Raw genomic sequence first — 24,052 nt, 5'->3', positions numbered from 1 at the left:
GGCTTCTTGTTTTCGATTTATACAGTGACTTATATCAAGTCAGTTGATTAAAACTGAGGGTTTTTTTTCACCTTTTCAAATGAAATTGAGACTGTTCACAACCTTGGGGCAGGATGTTTCTGATGGTGGGACTTCCCGCCACCTAAAGAGTCTCCCTGCCAATACTGGCCACCTCACAGCCATTTAACATCCAGCGGGGTGCTAATTTGCTAAGTGTGAGAATTCCAGCCCCATCTGGGGAGGAAATCCTGCCTGAGAGAGCTCCTGGGCAATCGGATGGCCAGCAGCTCTGTAATCCCAGCAGCGCCAAGTTCAACTGGTGGCCACTGCTGGGACTACAGCCAGTCCCCGAAGAAGAGAAGCTAACGGGGACCGGACTGATGGTAAGTCTGGGGCATTGGCGGGGCCTGGCGGGCAGGCCCCAGTGAGGGAAGTGAGGGGATAGGGTGGCCAGATGTGCCAGTTTTCCTGGTGCCCTGACAATTCCCTCAAAAAATGTCCAATTTTTCAGCGTTTCCCTTTTTGGACAACCTTTAAACTATGCCAATGGGAACAAAGCAGTGGCAAAATACAAATGCGGCCAGAATGTAAACCAGAAAGGTGCAGTAGGGCTGGGGGGAACACCCTGGGATAATTGTTGGCTGAACCCAGGGAGACAGCCCCGGCCGGGCTCGTGCTCCAGGGAGCTCTCGCGAGATCCGTCCAGGCCACTCTCCCAGGTGTGGTGTTGGTGCTGTCTTTTAGCGAAGAGGAGCTCGCTGAAGGCGGAGGTTGTGCAGCAGGCGGTGCAGCTCCAAGTAAAGAAAATGAGAGGGCCGGGGAGGAACAGCTCAGTACTACACTGGAGTGGGGCACAATCACACAAACTCTCATGTGCCCTTAACGTGAAACTCAGTTTGGCCGGGACCTGGTTGATACGTCCTGATTTTGACTTTTGAAAGTCTGCTCACCCTACGTTGGGCGGCCGGGTTCGAGAGACAGGGACGGGGTAGGGCAGGGGGAGGGCTGAAGGGTGATACCGGGGTGGGGGGGGGGGGGGGGGGGGTGTTCCTCTGATGGATGCCAAAGGTGGTACCCCCCATCCTTGCCCAACCTCAGCCCGTGCAGCTAAATCTGCCAGGCTGTACAAGCTTGGCATGGACCTCCCCCTGCCATGGGTAAAATACCAGTAGGATGAGGCACTTATGTGGCCACTAATTGGCCACTTAAGGGCCTCAGTAGGCCTAAGATAGCAGGGTAGGGGGGGAGGGGGCGGGTTTGCTGCCCGATGTCCCCCCAAATCCCCCAGTAAAATGGGAGACATGTCGGGGGCAGTTTGGTAGTGGGCAGACCTTCAAACCAGCAGTGGGAAACCATGAAATTCTGCCCCCTGGTGTTATATTTGACCCAAGATGAGTTTCCAATCACATATTCATTGCCAACATGAAGATTACCTGTTTCTACCTCCATAACATCACCTGACCTCATTCCTACCTCAGCTCAACTGCTGCTGAAATCCTCACTTGTTGTCCCTAGACTTGACTATTCCAACAGACTTCTGCCTGGCCTCCCACAGTCTACCCTCTGTAAACTTGAAGTCATCCAAAATTCTGCTGCCCCGTTGCAACTCACACCCATTCATTCACCCATTACAGCTCTACGCACTAACCTGCATTGGCTTCCCGTTAAGCAATGCCCATGATTTTAAGCAATGCCCATGATTTTAAGCAATGCCCATGATTTTAAGCAATGCCCTTGCCCGTAGCCTGGCCCCTCCCTATCTCTGTAACCTCCTCCATCCCCACAACTCTCCAAGACAATTGTCATTTGTTATCTCTGGTCTCATGAGCATTCCAATTTTAATTGCTCCACTATTGGTGGCCTTGCCTTCAGCTACCAAGACCCTAAGTTCCAGAACCTCCTCCCTAAACCTCTCCCCTCTTTCCTCTTTTAAGACCCGCCTTAAAACCTATCCCTTTTACTGAGCATTTGAGTATCTATCCTAATATCTTTTTTATGGAGCTCGTTATCAGATTTTGCTTTATGTCCCTCCTGCAAAGACACTTATTGGGACTTTTTTGATCTTAAGGTATTGTACTGTTTCTAGCCTTTTAAAGAAGAAGCAAATATTATTGAAATTGCGCACCAGTGTGAAAAAAACATCTTTTGCAAAGCATTCTATCAAATCCTAACAAGGCAAAGTAAAGAGTTGTCTGGCAGTTCTTTTGAGTGAACCTTTTTTTAATGTACTCACAAGTTCAGGAATCATTAGGACATCTGGGATGCTGGTTAGTAATTTGGTCCCTGCAGGTATTATAGAGTCTGCTGGAGGGTCGACATTGCTGGGCTCCTGTGATGCCATTGTTTTATTCTCCCCCAAAGAAAACTTCTGACAATTCTTCGTGGTTTCGTATTTTTGCAGCCGGCAGTGATCATAGCACTGATAGGTAAGTACGGATTTGGACACACCTCTTCCCATGTTTTTCTTCAAAGAACTGGTTTCAGTTGTCATTCCTGCCACTCCTAAAAATGCCACTCTCTTGCAATGTGTATTCTTTAAATGACCAAAATGTAGAGAAATCAAAAACAATTAGCTTAGAGTTGAGCACTGATAGCTCAACTGTAGCTAGTTATACTTTCCTGGGGAGAAGAAGTCACATTCTTTAATTTGTTGGCTCTCCTTCAAAATCTAGTTGAAACACTTTATTGATAAATGGCGTATTTAGAGCTGCATCTTTCAGTTTGATTTTAATTTGTGTTTTCTTCTTGAGGAATGCCGAGTGGAGCGTAATGTTACTGAAATGTAGGAATCACACAGATAAAGGAGCATCAAGTTGATTCTCTCAATCAGACAGGTCAGGGAGGTGTAGGATTTTGTAGGTTGTGGGTGGGAACAGATTGTGAAGAGAAAGCTAATCAAAGGACTTCATTGTGGAATTATCTTACATATGTAGAGCAACAAATAGTAAGCCATGGATAAAGGCCAGCTACACAGGCACTGCACTCTTTTTCCTTTTACCGCCACAATTGGATTTTAATCATAGAAAAGCAAAATACTGGGGTGTTCAAAATCTGGAATTAAAAACAGAAATTGCTGGAAATATGCAGCAAGTCAGGCCACAGAGAAAGAAATAAAATTAGCATTTAAGGACGAACTGGAAAAAGGTAGAGGTGTACCAGGTCTTAAGCAAGCACAGGAGAAGGGAAAGTAGGGGCAAAGAACGAAAGGGAAGGTCTGAACTTGCTGAACTCAATGTTGAGTCCGGAAGGCTGTAAAGTGCTTATTCAGCTGGAAATCTGAAGTAGAAACAAGAACTACTGGAGATATTTAGCATTACCAGGACTGCCTACTGCCCAATACCTCAGTCCATCTGCTGCTGAAACTCCCATCCTTGCTTCTATTGCTTCCAGGAGCGACCCTTCCTGACTCCAGCAAATTCAAATTATAAACACTGCTCCCATCTTTTTGGATAACATTGGTAATGATTCTGCTTTTGCCAGCTATATCTCTCCCAAGCCCACCTTTTGTTTCTTTAGTTGTGCCATTATCACTCTTCACCTTGCACCATTATCCCTTTTTATTTACCCTCCTCATCTTCTATCCCATCACAGGTCTTCCCTTTTGTTCTTTCCTCCAACCCCCCCGCCCCCCTCCATCACTGCCTTTCCCTGCCTCTGATGAAAACGTTGGGTAGAGTTTTCGCCCTGGCATGGGGGTGAGTACTGGGGTGGGCAGGCAAGAAAATTAGTGGCACCAGCGAATGGCCTTTTTGCCATCGCCCTTCTGATTTTGCTCAACCTGCACCGATTCAGATAATTGGCCAATTGGTCTTGTTAACGAGTTTGTTGTCAGCTTGTCGAGGACCAGTTTGGAATTTTTTTGCGGGAACACGGGTTACATGATGGATCGGGAGCAGCCAAAGTGGAAGGAGATGCGCCAATACAGTAGGGAGCCAGTCATACCCGCACCATTGTGGCCCCAACATGGGCACCATTGGGTGAGCAGAGTTCGTGGAGCAAGTGGTCTGTGTAAGCTCAGTCAGTGCAGGGGCCATAGGAAGTAATTAGAATAATTATAGTGAGTGCAGCTGACTGCAAGCAAGGCAACTGCTAAGGTACTCGGAGATAGGGGCAAGTAGCAGCTAGGATCAACATCCTCAGGAGCAGATGCAGAGCCCTGGACATGAGGAGGGCAGAGGAGACAAACGAGGGACAGGAAGCCTCGGTATTGGCTCTACTGTTGAAGAAGAAGCCAGCTGGAGATGTCAGAGAATCAGTGCCGCAGGAGACTGCACTTATCTAGGTATGGAGAGTGACTGAGGTTTGTGTCCTTGTTGAGGAAGAGCTCAGACCTCACAGTACTGCTCGCCATACCATGCCAGTAGCTGTTAGAGTCACCCTGGCCTTGAACTTCTTCACCCCAGGCTCATTCCAACGGTCAGCATTGGACCTTGGGGTCGTCTCACAAGGGGCAGCACACCACTGCATCTTACAGGTCATTGACGCCCTGTTTACGCGAGCTGGGCAGTACATTTAATATCAAACAGATGAAGCCTCGCAGGCACAAAGGTGAGTGGGATTCACTTCCCTTGCTGGATCTCCACAGGTACAGGGCATCATCGATTGCACCCGTGTGGCCAACAAGATGCCGAGTAAGCGCCCCAGTGAAATTTATCAATAGGAAGTGATTCCACTCCGTCAGCGTTCAGCTGGTCTGCAACCACAGGAGCTTCCTGTATGTGTGCACTTGCTGTACAGGAAATTGCCATGACACCTTCAACCTTCACCTGCACAGGTTTCTGCAGCTCTTTGTTCCACCTCCAAACTTTATGGATGACTTTTGGTGAACAATCTCCCGATTTGTACCTTGAGAAAGTGGTTACTTGCCCTTTTATGTTACCCTGAGACAGAGGCACCGGGCACAGAGGGCACAAGCCGTCTGCTCACAAGGTCCTCCGCCACTGGGCAGGCCATCGAGCTTCTGAAGAAGCAGTTCCTGTGCCTGGACCAATTGGCTAGTGCCCGACAGTATTCTCCTGCAAGGATCTCACACATTCTGGTGACTACAAGGTGCTCCTCCAGAGGGAATTGAACCTTGAAGAAGCTAAAGCACCAGATGGACACAGTACATCAGAGGAGGAGGATATAGAACCGAACCATGCTCATATTGAGCAGGGAGATGGCTTGGGCCGACTGAGGAGTCAAAGCCCTCATCAGGGTGGCACCAATGCCAGGGCACATCTGATCCAGGAAGAGTTCACCCGAGCGCTACACATCCAGCAGGGCTGCATGCTTTGGCACTCACTTTGGATTGCCTATGAGAATATTTCCATGATAGAACCATAGAAAATAGGAGCAGGAGTAGGCCATTCGGCCCTTCGAGCCTGCTCCGCCATTCATTATGATCATGGCTGATCATCCAACTCAATAGCCTGCTCCTGCTTTCTCCCCATACCCTTTGATCCCTTTCGCCCCAAGAGCTATATCTAACGCCTTCTTGAAAACATACAATGTTTTGGCCTCAACTACTTTCTGTGGTAACGAATTCCACAGGCTCACCACTCTCTGGGTGAAGAAATTTCTCCTCATCTCAATCCTAAATGGTCTACTCCGTATCCTCAGACTGTGACCCCTCGTTCTGGACTCCGCCACCATCGGGAACATCCTTCCTGCATCTATTCTGTCTAGTCTTGTTCGAATTTTATAGGTTTCTATGAGATCCCCCCCTCATTCTTCTGAACTCCAGTGAATATAATTCTAACCTACTCAATCTCTTCTCATATGTTAGTCCCGCCATCCCAGGAATCTGTCTGGTAAACATTTGCTGCACTCCCTCTATAGCAAGAACATCCTTCCTCAGATAAGGAGACCAAAACTGCACACAATATTCCAGGTGTGGTCTCACCAAGGCCCTGTATAATTGCAGCAAGACATCCCTGCTCCTGTACTTGAATTCTCTGGCTATGAAGGCCAACATACCATTTGCCTTCTTTACCACCTACTGCACCTGCATGCTTACCTTCAGCGACTGATGTACAAGGACACCCAGGTCTCGTTGCAGATTCCCCTCTCTCAATTTATAGCCATTCAGATAATAATTTGCCTTCCTGTTTTTGCTACCAACGTGGATAACCTCACATTTATCCACATTATTCTGCATCTGCCATGCATTTGCCCACTCACTGAACTTGTCCAAATCACACTGAAGCATCTCTGCATCCTCCTCACAGCTCACCCTCCCACCCAGCTTTGTGTCATCTGCAAATTTGGAGATATTACATTTAGTTCCCACATCTAAATCATTAATATATGTTGTGAATAGCTGGGGTCCCAGCACCGATCCCTGTGGTACCCCACTAGTCACTGCCTGCCATTCGGAAAAAGACCTGTTTATTCCTACTCTTTGTTTCCTGTCTGCCAACCAGTTTTCTATCCATCTCAGTACACTACCCCCAATCCCATGTGCTTTAATTTTAAATGAACCACATCCACTGGCTCCCCCTCATCAACTCTATTAGTTACATTCTTGAAAAATTCCAGTAGATTTGTCAAGCATGATTTCCCTTTCGTAAATCCATGCTGACTCTGTTCGATTCTGCCACTGTTTTCCAAGCGCTCAGCTATTAAATCTTTTATAATGGACTCTAGAATTTTTCCCACTACTGATGTCAGGCTGACTGGTCGATAATTCCCTGTTTTCTCTCTACCTCCATTTTTAAATAGTGGAGCTACCCTCCAATCTGTAGGAACTGTTCCAGAGTCTATAGAATCTCAGAAGATGACCACCAATGCATCCACTATTTCTAGGGCCACTCCCTTAAGTATTCTGGGATGTAGATTATCAGGCCCTGGGGATTTATCGGCCTTCAATCCCATCAGAACTGAATAGGTACTTTGCATCAGTCTTCACGGTGGAAGACACGGGTAACATCCCCAAAGTTCAAGAGACTTGGGGGGCAGAGGTGAGTATGGTGGCCATTACCAAGGAGAAGGTGCTAGGAAAACTGAAAGGTCTGAAGGTGGATAAATCACCTGGGCCAGATGGATTACACCCCAGAGTTCTGAAAGAGATAGCTGAAGAGATGGTGGAAGTGTTAGTGGTGATCTTTCAGGAATCACTGGAGTCAGGAGGGTCCCAGAGGACTGGAAAATCATTAATGTTTAAGAAGGGAGTGAGGCAAAAGACGGGAAATTACAGGCCTATAGGCCTGACCTCGGTCATTGGTAAGATTTTAGAGTCCATTATTAAGGATGAGATTTCAGAATACTTGGAAGTGCATGGTAAAATCAGGCAAAGTCAGCATGGTTTCATCAAGGGGAGGTCATGCCTGACAAATCTGTTAGAATTCTTTGAGGAGGTAACGAGTAGGTTAGACAAAGGAAAGCCAACGGATGTTATCTACTTGGACTTCCAGAAGGCCTTTGACAAGGTGCCGCACAGGAGGCTGCTCAGTAAGATAAGAGCCCATGGTGTTAGAGGCAAGATACTAGCATGGATAGAAGATTGGCTGTCTGACAGGAGGCAGAGAGTGGGGATAAAGGGGTCCTTCTCAGGATGGTGGCTGGTTACTAGTGGAGTTCCGCAGGGGTCAGTGTTGCCACCACAACTTTTCACTTTATACATTAATGATCTAGATGAAGGAACTGAGGGCATCCTGGCTAAGTTTGCAGATGATACAAAGATAGGTGGAGGGACAGGTAGTATTGAGGAAGCAGGGAGGCTGCAGAAGGATTTGGACAGGTTAGGAGAATGGGCAAAGAAGTGGCAGATGGAAGTGTAAGGTCATGCACTTTGGTAGGAAGAATAGAGGCATAGACTATTTTCTAAATGGGGAGAGAATTCACAAATCTGGAGTGCAAAGGGACTTGGGAGTCCTAGTCCAGGATTCTCTTAAGCTTAACTTGCAGGTTGAGTCGGTAGTTAGGAAGGCAAATGCAATGTTGGCATTTATTTCGAGAGGACTAGAATATAAAGGCAGGGATGTGCTGCTGAGACTTTTTAAGGCTCTGGTCAGACCACATTTAGAATATTGTGAGCAATTTTGGGCCCCGTACCTCAGGAAGGATGTTCTGGCCCTGGAGAGGGTCTAGAGGAGGTTCACGAGAACGATCCCAGGAATGAAAGACTTAACATATGAGGAATGTTTGAGGACTCTGGGTCTATACTCAATGGAGTTTAGAAGGTTGAGGGGAGATTTGATTGAAACTTACAGAATAGTGAAAGGCCTGGATAGAGTGGACGTGGGGAAGATGTTTCCATTAGTAGGAGAGACTAGGACCTGAGGGCACAGCCTTAGAGTAAAGGGAAGACCTTTTAGAACAGAGATGAGGAGAAACTTCTTTAGCCAGAGAGTGGTGAATCTATGGAATTCATTACCACAGAAGGCTGTGGAGGCCAGGTCATTGAGTGTATTTAAGGCCGTGATAGTTACGTTCTTGATTGGTATGGGGATCAAAAGTTATGGGAAGAAGGCGGGAAAATGGGGTTGAGAAACTTATCAGCCATGATTGAATGGTGGAGCAGACTCGATGGGCCGAATGGCCTAATTTCTGCTCCTATGTCTTATGGTCTAACACCATTTCCCTACTAATACTGATTTCTTTCAGTTCCTCCCTCTCACTAAACCCTGTGTTCCCCAACATTTCTGGTATGTTATCTGTGTCCTCCTTTGTGAAGATAGAACCAAAGTATGTATTTAGTTGCATTTATTGAGAACACAACCTTGAATAGATCCACTCTTACTGCCAATGTGCGATGTATATCTATCCAGTGTTCTCTGTGTCCCTTTTCAAAGACTATGGCTTCCCTTTGACTTCTTCCCTCTTTTGTAGTCGTGACACTAAAGAATGGATACTTACACGTCTGGGATTATGGCTTCATTTCCGGTGTGAATAATAAATTACACAGTTCATATTCACCAGTGAAATAAGCCTGTGAACCATTCAGCATTCTGACCAGCGCAGTGGCCTCTGCTCTCAGCCACTTCTACATGATGCTCTCCCTGTGGCCTCGGATGAGGTGGAGGCGGCCTGCTCATATGAGTCTGCATGCAGCTGAAAGGCATGTGACAATCATCCTTGTCATGGAGGTGCCAGTGAGGGTGCCTACAGAGGCTGCTACATCGGCATCAATGCAGGGGCAGCCTGTGTTACAAGGCTCTGCTACATAGATGGTCCCTCAGTCAGAGGGGCCAAAGAGGCTGGTGGTGATGATGGGCCCCCAATGAGGGGTGGTGCCCTCATCCTCCTCAGTGACTACCTCTGCTCTCAGCGCTCTGGGCGGGGGGGAGGGGGGGGGCGGTGGAGGGGTGCACCAGCTGGACCCCAACCAGCATCCAATCCTGAATGGACTACCCACTTCGCAGTTCTTGACCCTGCACTGACTCAGGGAACTCTGACATGTGGGAACACATCTGTTGCCTGGGTAGCAGTCTTCCCCTGTGATTCCCAAGGCCCTGAATTTGTGCCCAGCTGAGCACATGGCTTGTGTCTGTCCTCCATCCTCCAATAGGGATCACCCACAGATCCATCTGCCTCCATCACCTGCTCTTACTCACTAGTGTTGTGCCCTTCTCCTGCCCGCCGCCGCCCCCCCCCCCCCTCCCCGCCAGTATCACCCTTTCTAACCGCTCAAGGATGTGAGTGTCTCTGCGCCGATGAAGGTTGCACTTGAATGAGGTGACGGTGGTGGCTCTGCTCTTTCGGTTTCCTCCGAATCCCCCGGTGACCCTGCCATGCCCCCTCTCCACAACTGACTCTGTGGGAGACACATATCAGGAACCCACCTGTGACTCACCTGTGACAGCAGAGGGCTGCATGAGAAAACCATGGGTCCACCCTGCCCTGAATGCCAGCCCTCTACCCCTCTTAAGTAAAAGCCCATGGGATGCAGGGGAATGTAGCAAGCTGGATATAAAACTTGATGGATTTTTTTACCACTGGAAGGCTATTCCCATAGGGTTCCGCAGGAATCGGCACAAGGTCCCCTCCTCTTTTTGTGATATGTATTAAAGATTTGGACATCCATGGAGGGGAAATGATCAAGAAGTTTGCAGACGGCTCAAAAATTGGCCACGGGGTTGATAATGAGAAGGGAAACTGTAGACCGTAGGACGATATCAGTGAACTGGTCAGGTGGGCAGAAAAGTGGCAAATGGAATTCAACCCAGAGAAGTGTGAGTTGATGCATTTGGGGAGGTCGAACAAGGCCAAAGGAATACACAATAAATGGGAAGATACTGAGAGGTGTAGCGGAAGCGAGAGACCTTGGAGTGAACGTCTATGGATCCCTTAAGGTAGCAGGACATAAGTTCAAGGTGAAGGGCAGGAGGTTTGGGGGATGTGAGGGAAAACTTTTTTACCCAGAGGGTGGTGACGGTCTGGAATGCACTGCTTGAGAGGGTGGTGGAGGTGGGTTGCCTCACATCCTTTAAAAAGTACCTGGATGAGCACTTGGCACATCATAACATTCAAGGCTATGGGCCAAGTGCTGGTAAATGGGATTAGGTAGGTAGGTCAGGTGTTTCTCACGTGTCGGTGCAGACTCGATGGGCTTCTGTGATTCTGTGACAGGTTGGTAAGGTGGTTAAGAAGGCGTGTGGAAATCTTTCCTTTATTAGCCAAGGTATAGAAAAAAGAGCAGGGAGGTTATGCTGGAACTATATAAAACTTCACTTAGGCCACAACTTGAGTACTGTGTGCAGCTCTGGTCACATCATTAGGGTACAGAGGACATTTACAAGGATGTTACCAGGACTAGAAAATTGCTGCTACGAGGAAAGATTGAATCAGCTGCGGTTGTTTTCCTTGAAACAGAGGAAGCTGAGAGGAGTAAATATAAACAGAAAATTCTGGAAGCTGAAGAGAGGTTTGATTGGGTTGTGAAGGGTCTCGATAAAGTGAATGGGAAGGGCCTATTCCTCTTAGCAGTGAGATCAGTGACTAGGGGGCAGAGATTTAAAGTGATTGGTAGAAGGATTAGGGGGAGATGAGGAAAACGTTTTTCACCCAGAGGATTGTGGTTTTTCACCCGAAGGGTAATAGAGGCAGAAACCTTCATCTCATTTAGAAGGTGTCTGGATATGCACCTCAAGTGCTGTAACCTTCAGGGCTACGGACCAAACGCTGGAAAGTGGGATTAGGCTGGGTGGCTTGTTTTTCAGCCAGCACAGATATGATGAGCAGAGTGGCCTCCTGTGCTGTAAATCTTTCTACCTTTTCTATATTTTCTAAATATCTGAAAAGGAGGAAAGTGCAGCAATGTGGGGAGAGGGCAGGGGAGTGGCAGTACATGAATTGCTCCTCCTTAGGAGAGCCAGCACAGACAAAATGGGCTGAATGGCTTTCTTCTCCTCCTGCTGACTTTCGGCTTCCATGGCAACACAAAATGGCTGCTGTTATGCCTTTAAGTTGGCATGGAGTCTATAAGAAGCGCATCCATCGCAAGCCCGCCCTCACTAGTTGGCCACCAAGCCCACTCTCTAGCCATTAGCAGGCAACTCCTCAGATACTGAAGCAGTCCGGGTCCAAATGCAGCAAGACCAGGACAATATCCAGGCTTGGGCTGACAAGTGACAAGTAACATTCAAGCCAAACAAGTGCCAGGCAATGACCATCTCCAACAAAAGAGAATTCAACCATCGGCCCTTGATGTTCAATGGCATTACCATCACTGAATCCCCCACTATCAACATCCTGGAGGTTACCATCGACCAGAAACTGAACTGGATGATTTATGTAAATACTGTGGCTACAAGAGCAGGTCAGAGGCTAGGAAACCAGTGGCGAGTAACCCACCTCCTGACTCCCTAAATCCTGTCCACTATTTACAAGGCACAAGTCAGGAGTGTGATGGAATATTCCCCACTTGCCTGGATGAATGCAGCTCACAAAACACTCAAGAAGCTTGACGCTGTCCAGGACAAAGCAGCCACTTGATTGATGCCCCATTCACCAATATTCACTCCACCACTGATGCACAGTAGCAGCAGTGTATACCATCTACAAGATACACTGCAGGAATTCACCAAGGCTCCTTCGATAGCACCTTCCAAACCCAAGACCACTACCACCTAGGAGGACAAGAGCAGCAGATAGATGGGAACACCACCACCTGAAAGTTACCCTCCAAGTCACTCACCATCCTGACTTGAAAACATATTGCAGTTCCTTCACTATGACTGGATCAAAATCCTGGACTCCCTCCATAACAGTACTGTGGATGTACCTACTCCACCTGGACTGCAGCGGTTCAAGAAGGCAGCTCACCAACACCTTCTCAAGGGCAGTTAGGATGGGCAATAAATGCTGGCCCAGCCAGTGATGCCCACATCCCATGAATGAATAAAATAAAACCTCAGGATCTGGAAATGGTTCTGACATCGGATTCTGGACCCCAAATGCAAAGATGAAAGCAAAATACTGCGGATGCTGGAAATCTGAAACAAAAACAGAAAATGCTGGAAAAACTCAGCAGATCTGACAGCATCTGTGGAGAGAGAAACAGAGTTAATGGGGAATTTGTATGACCTTCCTCAGAGCTCTGAAGAAGGGTCATATGGATTCGAAACATTAACTCTGTTTCTCACTCCACAGGTGCTGGCAAACCTGCTGCGTTTTTCTAGCATTTTCTGTTTATGCCCCAAATGTAGAGTCTTGCTGTTTAGCTCTGTTTCTCTCTCCAAGGATGCTGCTCTACCTGCTGAGCATTTCCAGCATTTTGTCTTTTTATATGTCAGATTTCCAGTGTCCACAGTATTCTGTTTTTTTTAATTCCAATGCTCTCCTGACCTGCTTCCCATCTTCCAACCTCGCTAACATGCTCATCCAAAGCTCTGCTGCTGTAAAGTGACTCCCGTGCTCGCTGGCTCCTGCTCCAGCAACTCTGATTTTAAACTTCTCATCATTGTGTTGAAATTCCTCTACAGCCTTGCCCCTCGCTATTTGTTACCTCCTCCAAACATACAACCCCCCTCAGAACTCTGCATTCCTCAAATCCTGACCTCTTGTGCATTCCCAATTTGTTTGACCCCATCACTGGCAGCTGCGTTTTCAGTTGCTAGGACCTATATCCTTCCATAAACTTTTCCTTTATGACATTCTTAAAACCTTCTATGGCCAAGCTTTTGATTGATTATTTTGATTGATAACAGTCCTATAAAACATATGTTCAAGGTGGTAAAATGTAACAACTAGTGCAGTGCTAAAGCAGTTTCAAGACACTTTGTTTTCTTGAATTAAGCATCAAGACTAGTTTCGATGACAGGGAAGAGTTAATTCTACATTATATAAGATTCACACAACCAAGCAACTGGAATACATAACACAGCAATAACAAGAGCTTGCATTTAAATAGCACCTTAAGCTTAGAAAAGTATATTTGGCAAACAGGTGCCAAATCAAGAGGGAGAGATTGAGGTTGGGTTTGACTTAAAGTTTAGTCAAAGGGCCTTAAAGTGGCGGGGGGGGGGGTGCGGGGGTGGTGGGTGGATATTGTCGGCATGGAGGAGGTTAGGAAAATAAGGAGGGGTGAGGTCTTAGAAGGATTTAAAAACAAACATGAGAAATTTAAATTTGATCCATTGAAAAACCAAGAGATAATGTAGGTCAGCAACATTATTTGTAAGTGGGGCAAAGTCTGTAATAGAATACAGCAGCTAATCTTGGTCAAATTGAATTTATGAAAGAGGAAGGAAAGCAACCCAAGGACAGGGATTGTGTTCCCTAGTTGGAAAATTTCGATTTTTGTATTAAATGGTACTCTTTATTTTCCGAACACTTTACTTCACAGTTGAAAAAATATTCATCACTCTAATAAAAAGTGAGTGCATTTACATTAGGTTGCTCTTACAGGGTACTATGAGCCTATCAATCAGCTTGGCCAACAGGCAGTAAGCATACTGTTGTGTTGAATTAATGGGGGGAGGGTGGTTAAACTCAGGCTTGATGGCTTTTAAATTTGAATCCCTGATTTGCATAGAAATTGGTGTTGGCATTGAGCCTAATGTGATAACAGACCATTACAGAGCAATTTAGCAAGTACGAGTTAATACCTGAACAACAAATGCTCCAAAATTGCAGCAGAACACCCCAGGTCTGATGCAGACTTGCAGCACGAAACCATATGAAGGGCTCACTATACTGTTATTTTGAACTTAACTCAAAACAAGGTCTGACAGTGTTGTGAATCTTCCTTTACCCCAGAGGTCTGTGGATGCTCAATCACTGAATATATTCAAGGCTGGGGTTGATAGACTTTTGGACTCTAAGGAGTTCAAAGGCCATGGGAATCAGGCAGGAAAGTACAGTTGATGTTGATAGGATCAACTATGATCTTATTAAATGGCAGAACAACCTTGAGGGACCAAATGGCCTACTTCTGCTCCTACTTCTTATTTTCTTTCTCTCTTAGAAAGGCAATGCTTTGTTGGCCTTCACGTCTCATGAGCATTCTCTTGGAGGCTATTGTCTGACCTTATGTCTTTACTTAGTTGCTGTATATTTCTGCAGAAACTTAAAAAGATGCAATCAGTACTCCAGTAATATTGGAATTGACAAAGTAACAAGAGCAAGAAAAGCTTGACCCTTACATCACTTCACAGGTTCAAAAAATGACAGATAAGTAAGGTCATTTGACCCATCTTAACTCATCCAGAAAAATCCTTTCCCCATTTCAATATCCAAATGTTTCTTAAAAGATGCCATCCTTTTGATTCCACTACTCTTCCTGAAGTCTACTAAAGCCGTAAACTCTGCAATTTGCTCACTAAGCCTCTCTGCCTCTCTACTTTTCTTTCCTTCTTTAAGGCACCCTTATCACTTTGACCAAGCTTCTGATGCAGCTGCCTTGTTATTTTCCCGTGTGGCCCAGTGTCAAATTTTATTTGATAACACTCCTGTGAAGTACTTTGGAGGTTTTACTATGTTAAAGGAGCTGCATGAACACATTATTGTTGACCATTTAATGAATTGCTCCTGAACAATCCTATATTTGCCTTTTATTAATTTGGACCTTGTCACTATTTAATTTAAGGTAATATTCTAGAACTACCTCCTCTCATTCCCTTAACTCTCTTGTATAACGAGAAGACCACCTCACACCTCTCCAGATTGAAAATCCTAAGTTTCACCCCCAGCGAGCTGTCCCATTCTAGGCACATTGCCCACAAACTACAGTAAGCATTGCCTTAGAAAACTAAAATTTTAACTTCCAGGCCACATCCAGTCAGCAATACCAGAGACCATCGACACACTGCCTTGTCCTTCAATTTCAATTCATTGCCTCCTGCCAGGCTAGCACTGGGAATATCTGCAATGTTAGTCAATTGCTTCCAGAGATGTGTTAAGGAGCTCAGAGATGTTTAATTCAACAGAGCAAAAACTTTCAAATTATGAATGAAAAGCAAAAGTGGCAAATCTAAAACTAAACAATAATGAAAATGTTGGAAACCACAGCAAGCCGGTCAGTCAGAACTGAGACAACTCAGCTAGGGTATTCTGTCCAGTTTTTGGCACTCCACTCTGTGGAAATATATCCAGGCATTGGAGGGAGTACAGAGGAAATTTGCTAGAATAGTATCAGGGATGTGGAATTTCAGTAATGTGGAGAGACTAGAGAAGCTGAAATTGGTTTCATTAGAGCCAAGAAGGTTAAAAGGTGATCTAATAGAGGTGTTCAAAATCACAAAGGTAGAGTTAATAGGGATGAACAGTTTCCACTGGCAGAAGGGTCAATGAACAAAGGACAAAGGGCAGAATTTAATCAATAGCGTGCAGAAATGGAAGTGGGAGCCACTTCTGTTTTCATGTCGGGAGCCAGCCCCCACACAACTCATGTGAAAATTTGAAGAACTGGAGGTGGACACGTGCAAACATGTGGCAGGGGTGACTTTCTATTGGAGGATACTACCCTCAGGTGACAGGTCAAGAGGTTTGGGCGGGCAGTAAAAAAGCTGCCTGGACAAGAGTAGATGCTCTGCGTCAAGGCCACAGGTTCCAGGTCCATCTCTCTTCGTCCTGCAGTTTGGTCAATTTGTTTTTTGCAACCCTACATAACCCTCAGCCTCCGTCAAATACATCCCCCCATCACTACTGCCGTCATTAAAATCTTTTGTCCAGGAACCACTCCCCGCCTCCCCCAACCACCACCCCACCAACCCCACCCCCGCCAACCGCCACCCCCTCTCCTCTGTCCCCCTCATAACATGCAAGCCATTTACAAATATAATTTGAGATGTCAGAACGGAGATATGAACTGGCCTCCCTGCCGCGTCTCTCCCAGGCCGTCAGGGAATGGCAGAAAGTGCTCTCCCCGAGCGATGGAAACAGGAAACCCTGTCAAAAGCGGCCTGGGAGGTGGCAGAGGAGGTCAGCAACCATGGGGTCCACCCAAGATCATGTATGCAGGGCTGGAAAAGTGCCGACAGCCTCTTTCAATCTGCCCAGGCAAGTGGCACAGTGGCATGGGATTGTCTCTCACGTAGGTATCAGGCTATGTATTTGAGTGAGTGTGCAGCTAGGCTAGGCAGGGGAATGTGTGACCAGCCTCAGAACTGCAAGGTGCTTGAGGCCAAAGCGTGTGAAAGTTTGGCTTGAGTGGGCGATTGGATACAAACTAACACATCGATGGGCCAGTGTCTGTGATGGAGGTGCATGCAGGCAAGGCGGTCAATTCCCATTTGTCAAGTCGCTAAATCTGCACTTTCTCCTACAGGACAAGCAGGCCCATAACCTGAAGGAAAGGGTAAAGATGGGTGGAAGGGTTCCTGAACTGAAGGTCCTCATCCCTGCTGCGGAAGAGTACCTCCAGATTGCTGACGAGCAGGGCGGCCAATCCATTGCTGATGGCAAGGCTGGAGTGGCAAGGCAGCAGAGTGAGAATGCATCCAACCTGGTGCTGCCATAGTGGGCACTCAGGGCCATGCAAGGAATTGTGCTGTGCTCGTCGACTCTGTGAAACCTTCATGTGCTTCTTTTTCTGTTCCTTTGCAGGTGCCTGCAATCCATACCCCAGGCCTCAGCCACTGGAGACTGAAGACTCCACCTCTGGGCACAATGACACTAGTGACCCACAGAGGATGCACTGTCACCTTTCTCTCTCTCACACCCTCCACCAACTCAGCTACAGCCACATGGGTCATGAAGAGGTCGAATATAGAATCAGAGCATCATTCTGGTGAGCACGGCACAGACACGTGCCAGAAGCTGAGGGAGGCTGTGACAGCTGAGGTCCCAGCCGCTTGGAGGACTGTTAGGGGTGCCCCCCCCCACCCACCCACTGCTAAGCTCCACACTGATCATGGGCCTTTAGTCATGGGCACAGGAAGCCTGCTGGACATGCACCAGAGATTAGGGGAACATATGGTGGAGATGCCAAGGGTTATGCATAGCTTTAAATGGAGTACGCAGAAGTTCATGCAAGGCATGAGTCTTGGCATGTCTCGGGCATGTGAGCACATAGAGAGGTGGCGATTGCCATGATGAGCCAGGTCAAGCGATTGACCCATATGTGCTCTGACCTGCATTCCGTTGGCTCCATACAGTACTGGCTGGTCGAGAGGAGGACGAGGCACCTCGACCAACACCCCCCCCCCCCACCCTGAACAATGTACCCCTTCTCCTCAGGTCCTCATGGGGCACACCCAAATGGAGGAGAAGGAGGAGGGTGTGCCAGCTGCCCCGGGGTTCCTCTCAGGACACCAGCTCTCTCTCCACGCCTCCCCCCCCAACCCCACCCCACCCCCCCCCCCCCCCCCCCCCCCCCCCCCCCCCCCCCACCCCCACCAGTTGAGCGGCCTCTCATCTTCCCCTGTGCCATTGACCCCATTCCCTCCAGCAGGCGTGGGTTGAGGAAATTGCCCCGCACCTGTGTGGGACAGCCCCCCCAATGCCACCCCGCCAAAGGAAGCAGGTCGAAGTCATGGCAGGTGACTCAGCAACCCGCCTCCACCTCAGCTGCTGATGTCAGGCTCACGTCTGCCCATCGCGGTGGGTAAAGAAAAATTAAGAAATTACTAGGGCACAAAGGTGCCAGGGGTTTTTTTTTTTACAAAATTCACTTTGTCACATGTAAATATCGCACAACACATTGTTGCCAATTTATTCATGTCTTCTTTACTTTTTAGAGATTTGATTAGTCAGAAACCTAGCGATACTGGCATGCCTCACGACTGGCATTCATTGGGGGTTGCAGGGGAACGATAGACATTTTCTTGGCTGCGTAGGAGACTGTGTCTGTTTCAGATCCGTCTTTATTTAAAACAAAAACAGAATTACCTGGAAAAACTCAGCAGGTCTGGCAGCATCAGATGCTGCCAGACCTGCTGAGTTTTTCCAGGTAATTCTGTTTTTGTTTTGGATTTCCAGCATCCGCAGTTTTTTTGTTTTTATCTATCTTTATTTAATGTTTGCGTGTGTCCATTTAGATGGTTGTTAGTCTTTAAGTCACAGAGGAACATGCAGGTTCTGCAGACACTCCATTATGTGCAGTGTCAAGGAATTGCCTGAAATTATGCTGCACAAGGACATTTGAACTCTCTTATGTGAAGTCAAGGACCTGTAAAGGTGCAGCAGGTTCTGAGATCTCGGTCATTTTTATGCCGCATCATTTGTCCTGCGTTACCTGGTTTTCTGTAGCGAGTGTTTGTGACAGATGTCCAGTCTCCTTGCTATTCTAGGTGGTAGAGGACGCAGATTCAGAGGTAGGTGCTTAGGTCGGGGTATGGGGGGGAGGTGGAGGCAGGTAGGAGTTAGTAGGCATCCAGAGCAGGCAAATCTGTCCCAGTGATGAGAGCATGTTCATGAAGCTTCCTCAATCTTGGGCAAATCTTGTGTCTATGAGATTGTCCCTGGCAGCCCTGGCACATTGTTGCATGGCCCTGGTGCCTATTAGGGGCTCATGCACGTTCATGTCCTCTTCCTCAGGCTCACCCCATTCATCCTCACCTGAGAAGAGTGTTGCTCCTCCCCGAAGTCCTGATGCAAGATTTGCTGCACTGCACGCCACATTGTGCAGTCCACAACATACCACAATGATCCACAAAACCCTGCGTGGTGCAGAGCCTCTCCGGACCTGTCAAGCCCATTTTGACTACGCTAATTGTTTGTTCAGTGGTAGCCCTAGTGAAGGCGCAGGCTGCAGTGTAGCGCTCTTCCCATGCACTTACGGGGATGCGTCACTGGTGTCACCAACCAGAACCAGAGGGGATAACACTTGGCACTCAGAAAGCTGCAGGTTCTGCCAGATATGAGTCATGACCAGCTCCCTGGGGAACGAGCACAGACTTGCAGGATTCTTTGCTTGCAGTTGCAAACCAGTTGAAGGTTGAGAGTGGAATCCCTTGCTGTTCACATTTGCCGCTGGCTTTTCCCAGGGAGCTCAATGGCTACGTGGGTGCAGTCTAAGGAAACGAGTGACGGCCGTGAAGCCCTTTGCCCTTGCTGCCTGGCTGCCAGCACCTGTGGTGAATCTGATGAACGCAGTGGCACAACGGAGGAGGGCATCGGTCACCTTTTTGACGCTCCTGCAGATGGCAGCTTGCGAGATTGCACGCGTGTCACCCCTTGAAGCAGCCGGTGGAGAAAATGCTGAGTGCCACAGTCGCTTTGAGGGCCGCTGGCATGGGCGGCTGCCAAATCCATGTGGCTGCGGGTCTTGCTGCCACACCCAGCAGATTTCTGTCTCTGCTTCCTTGGATGCCCTCAGGTGTGTCTGGTATTGCCCCCTCGGGCATCTGGAGGTGGTTTGGCTGTGTCCTGAAGATGTGCTGCCGCGCCAGTGAGCTGCCTCCTGATCACCTTCCCCCACTGGTTCTGCCTGCTGCCATCCTCAGTTGTTGACCAGTGAGAACGTTCCTTTGTCACATCCTCTCCTCCTGCTCTGGTGACTGCAAGAACATTGGGGGGGTGCGTGAGACCCACAGATATTCCACCAAATGAACTGTAAAAAAGGCAAAGCTATGAGTACCGGTATGTCCATGGGTCTCATCCTGCTGAGTGAGATTTCCCACTTCTCCCTTTGTCCACACCCAAAGCTCTGCCAACCCCACATTGGCCTCTCCCACTTGGATCTGAACCCCTGCCAGCGACAAGTGAGTTTTCGAAAACGGTCAGCTAGGCTGTGCAAGTGATCCTCGCTTTGCAACCTGATACCCTCCATCCTCCTCGTCACCTTCTATTTTGTCCCCATCACCCTTGACTTTTGAACATCACTGTGTACCTTCCCTCTGTGGATAACCTTTGAAACTCCACCCCAAAACCTGGACCATAGTGGAAGTGGGCATGCCAGCCTCCTCTCGAGACTATCCCCACCCTTCTTGAGATTCCTCCTCTGATCCTGGAACCTCCCCTCATCATCCTTAGACTTTCCATTAGATCCTGTGATGGACCCTACAAGATCTTTGAATAGCCCTACCGCAGACTAGACTTGCCATCCCCATATCGAATCAAACTGTGACTGCAGATGCTTCCTCCACCAGCCAGCAGCTTGAATTTGACCAGAGAGAGCGAAAAGAGCAGCGGGGCCTTTAACAGTGAGAGAGAGCGAGAGGAGCAGCGGGGCCTTTAACAGTGAGAGAGAACGAGAGGAGCAGCGGGGCCTTTAACAGTGAGAGAGCGAGAGGAGCAGCGCGGCCTTTAACAGTGAGAGAGAACGAGAGGAGCAGTGGGGCCTTTAACAGTGACAGAGAGCGAGAGGAGCAGTGGGGCCTTTAACAGTGAAAGAGAGGAAAAGGAGCAGCTGGGCCTTTAACAGTGGGAGAGAGCAAGAGGAACAGCGGGGCCTTTAACAGTGAGAGAGCGAGAAGAGCAGCGGGGCCTTTAACAGTGAGAGAGCGAGACGAGCAGCTGGGTCTTTAACAGTGAGAGAGCGAGAGGAGCAGCACAGCCTTTAACATTGAGAGAGCGAGAGGAGCAGCTGGGTCTTTAACAGTGAGAGAGCGAGAGGAGCAGATGGGCCTTTAACAGTGAGAGAGCGAGAGGAGCAGCGGGGCCTTTAACAGTGAGAGAGAGCGAGAGGAGCAGATGGGCCTTTAACAGTGAGAGAGCGAGAGGAGCAGCACGGCCTTTAACAGTGAGAGAGAGCGAGAGGAGCAGCACGGCCTTTAACAGTGAGAGAGAACGAGAGGAGCAGTGGGGCCTTTAACAGTGACAGAGAGCGAGAGGAGCAGCTGGGCCTTTAACAGTGAGAGAGAGCGAGAGGAGCAGATGGGCCTTTAACAGTGAGAGAGAGCGAGACGAGCAGTGGGGCCTTTAACAGTGAGAGAGAACGAGAGGAGCAGTGGGGCCTTTAACAGTGAAAGAGAGGAAAAGGAGCAGCTGGGCCTTTAACAGTGGGAGAGAGCAAGAGGAACAGCGGGGCCTTTAACAGTGAGAGAGCGAGAAGAGCAGCGGGGCCTTTAACAGTGAGAGAGAGCAAGAGGAGCAGCGAGGCCATTAACAGTGAGAGAGCGAGAGAAGCAGCACGGCCTTTACCATTGAGAGAGAGCGAGAGGAGCAGCTGGGCCTTTAACAGTGAGAGAGAGCGAGAGGAGCAGATGGGCCTTTAACAGTGAGAGAGAGCGAGAGGAGCAGATGGGCCTTTAACAGTGAGAGAGCGAGAGGAGCAGATGGGCCTTTAACATTGAGAGAGCGAGAGGAGCAGATGGGCCTTTAACAGTGAGAGAGCGAGAGGAGCAGATGGGCCTTTAACAGTGAGAGAGCGAGAGGAGCAGCACAGCCTTTAACATTGAGAGAGCGAGAGGAGCAGCTGGGCCTTTAACAGTGACAGAGAGCAAGAGGAGCAGATGGGCCTTTAACAGTGAGAGAGCGAGAGGAGCAGCACAGCCTTTAACATTGAGAGAGCGAGACGAGCAGTGGGGCCTTTAACAGTGAGAGAGCGAGAGGAGCAGATGGGCCTTTAACAGTGAGAGAGCGAGAGGAGCAGCACAGCCTTTAACAGTGAGAGAGCGAGAGGAGCAGATGGGCCTTTAACAGTGAGAGAGCGAGAGGAGCAGCTGGGCCTTTAACAGTGAGAGAGCGAGAGGAGCAGATGGGCCTTTAACAGTGAGAGAGAGCGAGAGGAGCAGATGGGCCTTTAACAGTGAGAGAGAGCGAGAGGAGCAGATGGGCCTTTAACAGTGAGAGAGCGAGAGGAGCAGCGGGGCCTTTAACAGTGAGAGAGAGCGAGACGAGCAGTGGGGCCTTTAACAGTGAGAGAGCGAGAGGAGCAGATGGGCCTTTAACATTGAGAGAGCGAGAGGAGCAGCTGGGCCTTTAACAGTGAGAGAGCGAGAGGAGCAGATGGGCCTTTAACATTGAGAGAGCGAGAGGAGCAGCTGGGCCTTTAACAGTGAGAGAGAGCGAGAGGAGCAGATGGGCCTTTAACAGTGAGAGAGAGCGAGAGGAGCAATGGGGCCTTTAACAGTGAGAGAGAGCGAGACGAGCAGTGGGGCCTTTAACAGTGAGAGAGCGAGAGGAGCAGCGGGGCCTTTAACAGTGAGAGAGAGCGAGAGGAGCAGATGGGCCTTTAACAGTGAGAGAGAGCGAGAGGAGCAATGGGGCCTTTAACAGTGAGAGAGAGCGAGACGAGCAGTGGGGCCTTTAACAGTGAGAGAGCGAGAGGAGCAATGGGGCCTTTAACAGTGAGAGAGAGCGAGAGGAGCAGTGGGGCCTTTAACAGTGAGAGAGAGCGAGAGGAGCAATGGGGCCTTTAATAGTGAGAGAGTGCGAGAGGAGCAGTGGGGCCTTTAACAGTGAGAGAGAGGAAAAGGAGCAGCTGGGCCTTTAACAGTGAGAGAGCGCGAGAGGAGCAGCTGGGCCTTTAACAGTGAGAGAGCGAGAGGAGCAGATGGGCCTTTAACAGTGAGAGAGAGCGAGAGGAGCAGATGGGCCTTTAACAGTGAGAGAGAGCGAGAGGAGCAATGGGGCCTTTAACAGTGAGAGAGAGCGAGACGAGCAGTGGGGCCTTTAACAGTGAGAGAGCGAGAGGAGCAGCGGGGCCTTTAACAGTGAGAGAGAGCGAGAGGAGCAATGGGGCCTTTAATAGTGAGAGAGTGCGAGAGGAGCAGTGGGGCCTTTAACAGTGAGAGAGAGGAAAAGGAGCAGCTGGGCCTTTAACAGTGAGAGAGCGCGAGAGGAGCAATGGGCCCTTTAACAGTGAGAGAGCAAGAGGAGCAGCTGGGCCTTTAACGGTGAGACAGAGCAAGAGGAGCAGCTGGGCCTTTAACAGTGAGAGAGCGAGAGGAGCAGCTGGGCCTTTAACAGTGAGAGAGCGAGACGAGCAGCTGGGCCTTTAACATTGAGAGAGCGAGAGGAGCAGATGGGCCTTTAACAGTGAGAGAGCGAGAGGAGCAGATGGGCCTTTAACAGTGAGAGAGCGAGAGGAGCAGATGGGCCTTTAACAGTGAGAGAGCGAGAGGAGCAGATGGGCCTTTAACAGTGAGAGAGCGAGAGGAGCAGCGGAGCCTTTAACATTGAGAGAGCGAGACGAGCAGTGGGGCCTTTAACAGTGAAAGAGAGGAAAAGGAGCAGCTGGGCCTTTAACAGTGGGAGAGAGCAAGAGGAACAGCGCGGCCTTTAACAGTGAGAGAGAGCGAGAGGAACAGTGGGGCCTTTAACAGTGAGAGAGAGCGAGAGGAGCAATGGGGCCATTAACAGTGAGAGAGCGAGAGAAGCAGCACGGCCTTTAACAGTGAGAGAGAGCAAGAGGAACAGCGCGGCCTTTAACAGTGAGAGAGAGCGAGAGGAACAGTGGGGCCTTTAACAGTGAGAGAGAGCGAGAGGAGCAATGGGGCCATTAACAGTGAGAGAGCGAGAGAAGCAGCACGGCCTTTAACAGTGAGAGTGAGCGAGAGGAGCAATGGGCCCTTTAACAGTGAGAGAGAGCGAGACGAGCAGCTGAGCCTTTAACATTGAGAGAGAGCAAGAGGAGCAGCGGGGCCTTTAACAGTGAGAGAGAGCGAGAGGAACAGTGGGGCCTTTAACAGTGAGAGAGCGAGACGAGCAGTGGGGCCTTTAACAGTGAGAGAGAGCGAGAGGAGCAGCACGGCCTTTAACAGTGAGAGAGTGCAAGAGGAGCAATGGGCCCTTTAACAGTGAG

At 48.8% G+C, this 24,052-nt stretch overlaps 1 protein-coding gene across 2 annotated transcripts in view; it reads right to left on the bottom strand.

The window, feature by feature from the left end:
- Window positions 1-24,052, bottom strand: part of nphp1 (nephronophthisis 1) — a 172,054-nt gene that overhangs the window by 16,073 nt on the left and 131,929 nt on the right. Inside the window, exon 20 of one of the 2 annotated variants that reach the window (XM_041188671.1) lies at window positions 2,234-2,533. The exons of the other annotated variant lie outside the window; for it this stretch is intronic. Coding sequence (XP_041044605.1) covers window positions 2,234-2,533 — 300 coding nt within the window. The remainder of the gene's footprint in view (window positions 1-2,233; window positions 2,534-24,052) is intronic. 2 annotated transcript variants of the gene reach the window in all.

Source organism: Carcharodon carcharias, chromosome 5 (assembly GCF_017639515.1).
Source record: "Carcharodon carcharias isolate sCarCar2 chromosome 5, sCarCar2.pri, whole genome shotgun sequence".
NCBI classification, from domain to species: domain Eukaryota; kingdom Metazoa; phylum Chordata; class Chondrichthyes; order Lamniformes; family Lamnidae; genus Carcharodon; species Carcharodon carcharias.
Note: the sequence above shows the minus strand (reverse complement) of the source record. Positions and strands in the feature narration are given on the sequence as shown.